The sequence below is a fragment of the Rhinopithecus bieti genome, unplaced genomic scaffold, assembly GCF_001698545.2.
Source record: "Rhinopithecus bieti isolate Rb0 unplaced genomic scaffold, ASM169854v2 scaffold_26428, whole genome shotgun sequence".
NCBI classification, from domain to species: Eukaryota; Metazoa; Chordata; class Mammalia; order Primates; family Cercopithecidae; genus Rhinopithecus; species Rhinopithecus bieti.
The window spans coordinates 280005-291124 of NW_016811745.1; the positions used below are offsets into that span (position 1 = coordinate 280005).

Sequence of the window (11120 nt, forward strand, 5' to 3'; positions counted from 1 at the left end):
TACTCTAGGGGTTTCAGTGTTCTCATTTGTAAAATGAGAGGCCTGGGGCTCAATAATCTCAAAGGTTATTTAATTTAATCCCTAAATTTTATTTTTTTACATGCTGATTGTAAAGCAGTTTGTGTGTATGTATATACATAATATATAATAATATTAATTCAGACATAGGAGCTCCTTCCATGCAGAAGGAATATAGAGTTTAGAAATTCACATTTTAACAGCCATTTCCAATTTTTCGGGACTAATTTTTACCTGGATGAATTGCGGTAAGTAGGTTTCACTTAATAGATAGACTGATTATTAGTATTTTAAATTCCCAAAGATAAATCTTTATCCTTCTAAACCAACAAAACAGAGAGTTAATTAAAAACAAAGTGACAACAACAACCCAACTAGGAGTAGTCAAAGGGGAAGATTGACGGTAAAACATAATTGGTTCATTGGCATAGAAATGGGATGAAGAGGCCGGGTGCGTTGGCTCACGCCTGTAATCCCAACACTTTTGGAGGCCGAGGTGGGTGGATCACGAGGTCAGGAGATGGAGACCATCCTGGCCAACATGGTGAAACCCCATCTCTACTAAAATACAAAAAAACAAAAACAAAAACAAAAAAAAATTGCGGGGCATGGTGGCAGGCGCCTGTAGTTCCAGCTACTCGGGAGGCTGAGGCAGGGGAATTGCTTGAACCCGGGAGGCAGAGGTTGTAGTGAGCCGAGATCGCGCCATTGCACTCCAGCCTGGCAACAGAGTGAGAGTCCGTCTAAAAAAAAAGAAAAAAGAAAAAAGAAAAAAGAAATGGCATAAAGAAAAATCTTTTTCTTTTTTGAGACACGGTCTCACTGTGTCACCCAGGATAGAGTGTAGTGGCACAATCACGGCTCACTGCAGCCTCAACCTCCCAGGCTCAGGTGATTCTCCCACCTTAGCCTCCCAAGTAGCTGGGACTACAGGCACCTTTGACCACGCCTGGCTAATTGTATTTTTTGTAGAGACAGGGGTTTCACCATGTTGGCTAGGCTGGTCTCGAACTCTTAGCCTCAAGCCATCCTCTTGCCGCGGCCTCCCAAAGTGCTGGGATTACAGGCCTGAGCCATCGCGCCCAGCCAGAAAACTATATCATCAGGCTCGTACATGGAGGAGTTAGTAATGCCTGAAATTTTTCCTCCTTGTCAAATTCAGGGTCAACCCTGTTGATCCTGTGTTTTTTTAAGGACCAAATCACCGTTGTCTCTTGAGGATAACTCCACAGACACGATTAATTCATTAACGTAGATATTATCTTTCTTTTGATGGCCACAGTAGAAGTGCCTTGAATTGAAGCTTTATCTCCTCCATTGTCACCATCACTAGGCAGGTGAGCCTGAGGACTGCGTGGTTTAAGGCAACGCCTCAGGAGGGAGCAAAAACGCATCCACTGTTGAGATGAGGTTTCGGTTGCCTCCATTCTTTAAATAGCGCAAACCCGTCACAATCTCAAAAGAACCATATTTGAATTCGAGCTGCAAGCAAGTAAATCGAAGTATATACTAGAAGTGATTCCCAGCCTGAAGGCAGATGCTGACTTCAGACCAGGAGTGACACTCCAGGATTTCCACGGTAGTTCATGAAAGAAAGAGAATCTTTAGGTTGAAGTAAATAGGTTGAAGTAAATAGGAGAATCAATCTTTAGGTTGAAGTAAAGAGTCCACACCCGCTTTTCCTGCACCAAAAAACGCCGAGATGTTGATCGGCATCGCGTTAGTCACATTAGGAGCAGCAATCGCATTATCAAAAACTGCAACATGGCATGTAAATAATAGCGACCTTCCCACCACGTGTCGTCGGCCGGCAGTGGATGCCCCCATAGGATCCCTACAGAATGCCCTACAGTTCCCCACGGACATCTGCCCAGGCGACTGGGAGTCCCAGGCCCCACCGCGCCCTCCAAAACCCGTTTTAATACCCCGCGCTCACGGCGGTCTCTTGCTGCCCCCTGCCAGGCCCCTAGCGTCGGGCTACGAAGGGCTGAAGTACCGCCACGAGGGGGCGCAGGACCAATGACGTCACCTCTGCGCGCGACCCGAGGCCGGAAGTTAGTCTTTTCCACTTCCGCTCCTCCTCGCAGTTCCGGACTCCAGAGGCGGAAGTAAAAGCCATCTACAGCGGGTGGGTGCAGTTCAGGGTGAGATTGGCACGTTGGTGAGGCCGTGCTTTCCTTTCTTTTTGTTAAGAAGTGGGTGTGGGTGACTGCTGTACAGTGCAACCCCTTGCAGAGTTGCCCTTGGGGGAGGAAGAGGGATGGAAAGAGCCTTCGGTGTGGAATTACCTTGGTTTTGAGTTAAGAAAGATCCACCTGGGTTCGAATCCTAATGCTTCAGCTAGCGAAGGCAGGCTAGTATGGGAGCTCGGCGCTGTTTCAGATGTTGTAATTTTAAGGCTTATGCCTGCCTTCTAAATTGTGGGGAGTAAAGCGAGACAATGTATATGAAGCACTTAGCTTTGGTTTTACAAAACATGTTCGTGATTCCGCTACCTTTTCCCGTCATATGTAGGCATGTACTTGCTGTTTTCTTTTCTGTGTGTCTGAGAGATGTTGTTTGCAAGAGGTAGTGCGTCTCACGAGAACATAATGCAATGAGAACGTTAGCTGGGATCGAACTCTTATTTTGTATTAGGAAGGCCTGAAATATTTTGCCTTTTTTGTGTATGTGTGTCATTTCTAGAGACAGCTGTTCTCCAGCCTTTCTGGAGGGATGCAGAGCCTTTCCTTAAGACAGACAAGGTGAGAAATGCATGTAAAGATCTCCAAACTTAGCTTGCTGTATCAAAAGAAGACCAGCTGGAATGTGGTATCTTAGGACCAGTGATTATTTCCATTAACAGCCTGTTTAATAGGCCAGTTGTGGGGCAGAGGGGAACGTAAATCTTTTTTTAGACCGATCATACTACAAGCATAGAGGTTTTCAGTGTGTTTGTTAAGTTTGAACATTAGCCCGTGGGACAATGGTTTTGGTTAACTTAAAAAGTCAATTTGAGAAATAGGTTGAAGTCAATTTTGGAATAGGTGCCATTTCTGAAATTTGTACATGAGGAAAGTTGGTGACTTTCTTGTATTAGGCTTTTTAGGTGTTCATTTACCCTACTAGATATTATGAGTATTTTGAATGGAGATCCGTTGCTAAGAGTAAAGCATCATGGAGAATTTTGAAGTGTGACTTTTTTGGTGCTAGAAACTGAAAAATCGATAAAGATAATACGTATTTCCCATTGTTTTTCACACCTAAGGCCATTTTTACTTGTTTAAAATTTTTTTGTCTGACTGCAAAGTAGCACGTATTCATTAAAGTCCCAGTATTTCAGAAGTAGTACGTAGCCTCCAATAATCTTTCAGAAATAACTGTCATTCCACTCCCCCGCTGTATATATTAATGTCCCCCCACTGCCTTTAATATACATGGCATTATCCATACCGTTAGGCAGTTTGTCATGTAGAGTATCTTTGACATCTTTTTATTGCAGTAGATCAGTCTTTATTTTTGGCATCTTTATAGTATACTGCATAGATGTACCACAATTTATTAATCATTCTATTGGTGGCCATTTGAGTTTCTTCTTTTATGCCGTAGCTAATAATGTTATGATGGTCTTCCTTTTTCTTTCTTTTTCTTTTTTTATGAGACAGAGTCTTGCTCTGTCACCCAGGCTGGAGTACAGTGGTGCAATCTCAGTTCACTACAACTTCCGCCTCCCAGGTTTAAGCAGTTCTTGAGCGTTAGCCACTTGAGTAGCTGGGATTAGAGGCATGTATCACCATGCCTGGCTAATTTTAGTGTTTTTAGTAGAGATGGGGTTTCGTTGTGTTGGCCAGGCTGATCTCAAACTCCTGGCCTCCCAAAGTGGTGAGATTATAGGCGTGAAACCACCGTACTTGGCCTGGTCATTATTTTTCATAACAAACACGTATTATTGTCTTTTTTTTTTTTTGAGATGGGCTCATTCTGTCATCCAGCCTGGGATGCCATGGCTAGATTATGGCTCACTGCAGCCTTGACCTCCTGGGCTCAAGCAGTCCTCCTGCCTCAGCCTCCTGAGCAACTGGGACTATAGGTGTGCACTGTTACAGTTGGCTAATATTTTGATATTTTGTAGAATAAGGGTCTCACTTTGTTGCCCAGGCTGGTCGCAAACTCCTGGGTTTAAGCAATCCTCCCACCTTGGCTTTCCAAAATGCTGAGATTACAGATGTGAGCTGCTGCCCCTGGCCCTTTTTATTCCATTTGGATAATCTCCAGGGAGTGGAAATGCTGAGTTAAAGGCTATGAACATTTAAAATTGTGGCAGCTGGTGCCAAATTCTGGTTCTGGTCCATTAACAATATTTGAGAATTTCCTCTGCTTCCTCACATGTTCATTAACAATCAATATTATTAATTACTGTTTCTAGGTTTAGTTGAGACCACACATGTCATTTTTAGAGTAAATTTATTGCATTTTAGTATTGTAATCAAGACCAAATTTCAGATGCCTGTTGTAAGTCCATTTCACCTCTTGTTTTCTATAAATAGAAAGCTTAGTTTTAGATTCCTTAGTAATAAGTTATCATAAAACAAATGGTTGACTTCAATTGTAAGTATTTTAAGGATTTGAGGGAAGATTATATTTGAATGGGACCTTGTCCTATGGATAGGCATCAGGAGGATGGGCGTTTCTAAAAGAAAGAGCAACTTAAGCAAAGGCAGGGAGACAGGAATGGGCAAGGATGTTTGGGATCAGAGGTTTGAGAGGCGATAGTGCTAGGTATTGAGGTGGTAGAATAGAAGACATAGCTGGAAAGGTAGTTAGAAGTAGATGGTAAGGTTGTTCGAACTAACTGAAAAGGTAGCTAGAAAAAGATTACTTTGAAGATTTTGTTTTTTCAAGGAGAGCTACAGAAGGTCTTTAATCAGAGAATGAGGGACATAATCACATCATTTTACAAATATCAGTATGGTGGCAGTTTTGAGTGATTGATGTCAGAGAAGCATATCAGGTGGCTGTTACAGGCTGGGTGAAAGAGAATGAAGACTTGTAACAGAATGAGAATTACGAAGAGTAGCAAGGGTGGATTTCAGAGCGATGGCAAAGAAGTTGAATCTACTTCATTTGATGAGTGTAGTTGAGGAAGAGGAAGAAAGCAAAGCTCACTTTTAGATTTTTATCACAAATGACTCTTAGGATAGTGATTGTGATAATGGTATCTTTAGTCAGAAGAGGGCAACTTTGGGGACTGGGAAAGATACTCAAGTTTGGGACATGTTAGTTTGTGTGGAAGATACTTCCATGAAGGATGAGTTATACACAAGACATCAAATTTACCTGTGACAGATTTAGAAGAAACATTTATAGATTTGTTACTTTTTGTTAGGAATTTTGGCATACATTTTCACTTATTTTTAGTTTGCTATTAATATAATTTCTGTTGAACATTCTGTTGCTTGTTCAGCCTGTTTACCATGATGCTAATAGTCTCAAGAAAGTGCACTGTCTAAAGTAGTAGTCCACACTTTTTTGATTGTGTACATTGTCAATAAAAATACACCTACAATATATGTACATTTGTTTATTGATTATATGTCTTACAGTACAATTATATTGTTTATATTATAAAACATATGTAGAAAGAATTTTTCAAAGGCTAAGACAAATATAAATTGTAGTTTTACTATTTTCTTCCTCCATCGCATTATATCATCTTGGACCTCTCTAGAAAGTACTGGTCTGATTTCCAGCTGATGCATTCTGCCCCATTATTCCAGTAGAGGTCACTTGAGTATCTGGAAGAGAGAACAGGCTGTTGAGCTATGCAAGGAAGAGCCTTCATTCTTCAGTTAGAAGGATAATTGTATTTTAGTTTCTAAATTCATGCATTTTTGGAAGAGTATGTAGTTACAGAGTAGTATGTGGTATTATGGAGAAGTGAAGAATAGTGAGTTCAGCAGAGTATGGATCAGTCTAAAATGTGCTTTTGTTGTTTGATGTTTATGTTGTGAGTGCCTTGCATTTGGCTTTACACATTACTTGATTCTATAGTTTTGGGGTCTTTTCCCAATTCTGTGAGAATCTGTAGATTATGTGAGCCACAGGAATGTCCCCTGCCTGTAGGCATAATCAAGTTCTAGTTAAAACTGGAGTAATTGCAAGGACAGACACAAAGAGGCTTTCTTTGAAATTGATCTTGAAAGCAGTGTCTTTGGCCCAAAGAGGTTAGTAGTGGATTGGAATCATCTATCTCTATTTTCTATTTTATGCTTAATTAGGAAAAGGAGAAAAAAAGAAGGCCTTTTCTAAGTAAGAGCCCATTGTAAGTAATTAGAAATCAAGCACAAACTTGTTACAGTTATATATTCTAAAAAAGCAAAAGTACAGTTTAAAAAAATATGTATGTACGTTATATGACTCAGGCACAAGTAGCTTAGAAACAAATCAGATAGGTTGAATAACAGAACGCTTTTTCTGTTGCTTTTCTCATAAAATATTTCTTATGGAGATGCTCATTTTAGTAGGGAGCTATGATTATGATTATAAATAAGCTTGTATGTTTTGAGCCCCATTTCTAAATGATCAGGAAAAATGAGTTATTGAGGTTTTAGTCACATGCTAGAAGCTGAAAGTTGAAAGTGTTGTGCAACACATGCAAACAGCCCAAAATTAGTCTTGTTAATATGGTGATGGAGAAGGGGAGAATGGTGAAAGTAATGTTTTAATGTTTACATGCCATCTTTCAGCACAGTTTCACATGTGGTGGACTATGTGGATTTAATATCGCAACTAGATCATTTTGAAGATGAAAATTGGTTTGGAATTATTGGATTACAACGTAGGGAATGGTAGGGTAAACCAAATGATTGTGATCAAGAGCTGTTGACTAGAGGTCTATATAAGCTAAGAAAAATTAAGGCTTTAATGGTAGCATGGATATAAAGGGTAGCATGAATCTAGAAAAAGATGTTCAAGATGTTGAGAATTTCCTCTGTTTCCTCATATATTCATTAACAATCAATATTATTAATTACTGTTTCTAGGAAATTAATCTGAGGTGTTGGTTTTCAGGGCTAGATTTAGAGTTTGAAAACCAGGAGGCCAGAGGCAAAGAAATCTAGTATCTATGGGCAGGGCAAGGTCAAAGACGTGGAAAATTGAAATATAAGGCAATAAGCCAGACCTGGCATGGTAGCACACACCTGTAATCCCAGCACTTTAGGAGGCCAAGGCAGGCAGATCACTTGAGCCCAGGAGTTTGAGACCAGCCTGAGTGACATAGTGAAACGCTGTCTCTACAAAAAATAAAAATAAAAAATCAGCTGGGTGTGGGGGGGAATTCCTGTGGTCCCAACTGCTTGGGAGGCTGAGGTGGGAGCATCACCTGAGCCTAGGGAGATAAGGTTGCAGCGAGCCATGATTGTGCTGCTGCACTCCAGTCTGGATGACAGAGTGAGACCCTGTCTCAAAAAAAAAAAAAATTTGGAAATCAGGAGGACAAAGCAGAGATGGAGAGGGTCAACTGATTTTAGGTAGCCAAGGCAGGCAAGGGTAAACAAAAAGAGCAAGAAAAAAGGAAGAACAATTCTGGGTCACTAATGGTGCCCCATCCTGCTTTTCTTTATGTTAACAATGGAAGCAGCCCCATGCCTACATATAACAGAAGCAGTGAGCTAGGGAGAGACAGTGCATTGGCTGAATTATTAACACAGTTTTGTAGAGCTGGAGCTGAAGGTAGTATTCTCATAGAAATGACCATGATGCTCATAGGATCATAATATGGCCATTTAGTTGTTTAACACATGCATTTGTATAATATTTTATGTGTTGTTTTACACAGCATTTCAAAAGGTTTGAACTACCTCACCATTATGGCACCAAGAAACCTCTGGCATATGAGAAGTAACTTTCTCTTTGGTTCAAGCTGTTGGATGACCCGATTTTCAGCAGAAATCATCTTCAAATCAGTTTCATTTAGGCTTTTTGGTGTGAAGTGTCGTAATGCAGGCAGTGAGCCTTCAGAAAATGAGGACCTACTGAACAACTTACTTACTATGGGAGTAGATGTTGACATGGCAAGGAAACGACAGCCTGGAGTTTTTCATAGGATGATTACCAATGAGCAGGACCTGAAGACGTTCCTTCTTTCCAAAGGAGCTAGCAAAGAAGTGATTGCTAGCATCATATCAAGATACCCACGAGCAATAACACGTACTCCTGAGAATCTTTCAGAACGGTGGGATCTGTGGAGAAAGATTGTGACATCAGACCTTGAAATTGTAAATATTTTGGAACGTTCTCCTGAATCCTTTTTTCGGTCCAATAACAACTTAAACTTAGAGAATAATATAAAGTTCCTGTACTCAGTTGGATTGACCCGTAAATGCCTTTGTCGATTGTTGACCAATGCCCCTCGTACCTTCTCCAATAGTCTTGATCTGAATAAACAGATGGTTAATTTTTTGCAGGCAACCTGTTTGTCATTGGGTCACAATGATCCCACAGATTTTGTCAGGAAGATAATTTTAAAAAACCCTTTTATCTTAATTCAGAGCACCAAGCGGGTGAAAACTAACATTGAATTCTTACAGTCAACTTTCAACTTGAACGGTGAGGAACTGCTGATTCTGATATGTGGTCCAGGAGCTGAAATCCTAGATCTTTCCAATGACTATGCCAGAAGAAGCTACACAAATATCAAAAAGAAGCTGTTTTCTCTTGAATGTACTGAAGAAGAGGTACAGAAGTTTGTCTTAAGCTATCCAGATGTGATCTTCTTGGCAGAGAAAAAGTTTAATGATAAAATAGACTGCCTCATAGAAGAAAACGTTAGTATTTCACAAATAATTGAAAATCCTCGGGTTCTGGATTCAAGCATAAGTACTTTAAAAAGTCGAATCAGAGAATTGGTAAATGTTGGCTGTAACTTGAGTACTTTAAACATCACTCTTCTATCTTGGAGTAAAAAAAGATATGAAGCTAAATTGAAAAAGTTAAGCAGATTGGCCTAAGGATGCCAGTGTTTTTAATTCTCAGGAAATGTAAATATGTTATGCCACATTGCAAAAGAATTTTGCAGAAGTGATTAAGTTAAAATGTTATTAAGGGCCTTAAAATGGGGAGATTATCCTGAATTACTTGGGAGGGCCCAATATAATCATAGGGGTCTTTAAAAGTTGAAGAGGGAGGCAAAAGAGGAGGTCAGAGTGATCGTATATAAGAAAGACGACTACTTTTGAAGGAAGGTAAAAGGGGACTTTGAAAGAGGAAGACACCTTGAGCCAAGGAATGAAGGGGGCCTGTAAAAAAAAAAAAAATGGAAGAGGCAAGGAAACAGATTCTCCCTTAGAGTCCCCAGAAAGGAATGCAGCCTTGCTGGCACCTTTTTAGCCCAGTGAGATCAATGTCAAACTTCTGACCCACAGAACCATAAGATGGTAAATTTGTGTTCTTTTAAACCACTGAGTCAGTGATAATTTGCTGCAGAAGCGAGTAGATTAACATAGCAACTAAGTAGATGATTAGTTGCATTATAGGTGAAGTCACAAAATACAATTCTTTAGTGTTAAGTCTATATTTCTTCCTTTTATAAGAGTAATTATATTTTAAAAATCTACCTACCCTTCTGGAATTGCTAATGTTAGTGTTTATAAAGTCTTAAATGTGCATTAAAAACTAAATGTGAATAATCTAAATAAAGGAATATTATTGCCTAATATAGTTTAAGGAAATGGTAATCATTTCTGTGCATTTTGTTGGCATTTCAGCTAATATTAAAGAGTAATTTTCAGAGGCATTGACTTAAAAAATGACAAATCGGATAATGTCGGTATTTTCAAGATACTCACAATCTAGCTCTGACATAAACTGAAAGATATGGGACAAATTATATTACTTTTAATTCTTTGTCAGAGGCATTTGTTTTCTAGATGTCGTTTTTGAATTAACATAATGGCGCTCAACCTTTTAAACCTCATTTGCTATCAGTGATGGCTTAAAAAACCTTATTCCTACTATTGATAAAAACCAATATGTCTGCTTTCCTTTTTTTTTTTTTGAGATGGAGTCTCGCTCTGTCGCCGGGGCTGGAGTGCAGTGGCGGGATCTCGGCTCACTGCAAGTTCCGCCTCCCGGGTTCATGCCATTCTTCTGCCTCAGCCTCCCGAGTAGCTGGGACTACAGGCGCCCACCACCTCGCCTGGCTAGTTTTTTGTATTTTTTAGTAGAGATGGGGTTTCACCGGGGTAGCCAGGATGGTCTCGATCTACTAACCTCGTGATCCGTCCGTCTCGGCCTCCCAAAGTGCTGGGATTACAGGCTTGAGCCACCGCGCCCGGCCATTATGTCTGCTTTTCTAAGGCCATTTATATATTCAACAATACTCTTATTATAATTATCTTTGTTTATTTGATGGCAAGCATGGCATAGTTTAGAAAGCAAGAGCTTTAGAGTGATGTATCTGGGCACCATTCCTGAATAACTTGTGTTAATGTTTTAAATTTACTGAACCTGTTTTTCTCATCTATAACACTAGAAATTGACCTTCCAGAGTTGGTAGGAATCAAATGAAAATGTACCTCTAAGGTTTCTTGCACATAGTAATGATGCAATCAGTGATAACCTATAATCAAAAGATAGTATTTTAAAAAGCAGCTTTATTTATATGTAAATCACATATTCAATTTACCTATTTAAAGTCTGACACAGTTCAATTTATATGTATATAGAGAGAGTTGTGCAACTTTATTTTCCATTGCTTATAATACATTTATAATTTATTGGAAAATTTATAAAGAAAAGGAATTTCTTAAAGTTATGGAAACTGAGAAATCCTAGGTTGAGGGGCTATATCTGGTGAGAACCTTCTTGCTGGTGGGGACTCTGAAGAGTCCTGAGGCAGCACAATGTATCACATGGCAAGTGCTAATGTGCTTAGGTCTCTTTCTCTTATAAAGCCACCAGTCCACTCCCGTGATAACCCATTAATTCATTAATACATTAATTAATGAATAGATTAATCAATTTCTGATGACATAGCCCTTATGATCCAATCACCTCTTAAAGGCCCCACCTCTCAATGCTGTCACATTGGGGATTAAATTTCAACATGAGTTTTGGAGGAG

At 39.7% G+C, this 11120-nt stretch overlaps 1 protein-coding gene across 5 annotated transcripts; it reads left to right on the top strand.

Moving 5' to 3' along the window:
• The first annotated feature begins 2098 nt into the window (after positions 1–2098).
• MTERF1 (mitochondrial transcription termination factor 1) lies at positions 2099–9728 on the top strand. 5 transcript variants are annotated; one of them, XM_017894952.1, is made up of 3 exons: positions 2101–2179; positions 2704–2762; positions 7838–9717. In XM_017894952.1, the coding sequence occupies exons 2-3, from the start codon at positions 2734–2736 to the stop codon at positions 9006–9008; spliced, it is 1200 nt and encodes a 399-aa protein (XP_017750441.1). In that variant the 5' UTR covers positions 2101–2179; positions 2704–2733; the 3' UTR covers positions 9009–9717. The 5 variants fall into 5 exon arrangements, with proteins under 5 accessions (XP_017750443.1, XP_017750441.1, XP_017750442.1 ...); XM_017894953.1 differs by having other exon boundaries at positions 2102–2146; XM_017894951.1 differs by having other exon boundaries at positions 2105–2162; positions 7838–9728.
• Positions 9729–11120: the final 1392 nt, after the last annotated feature.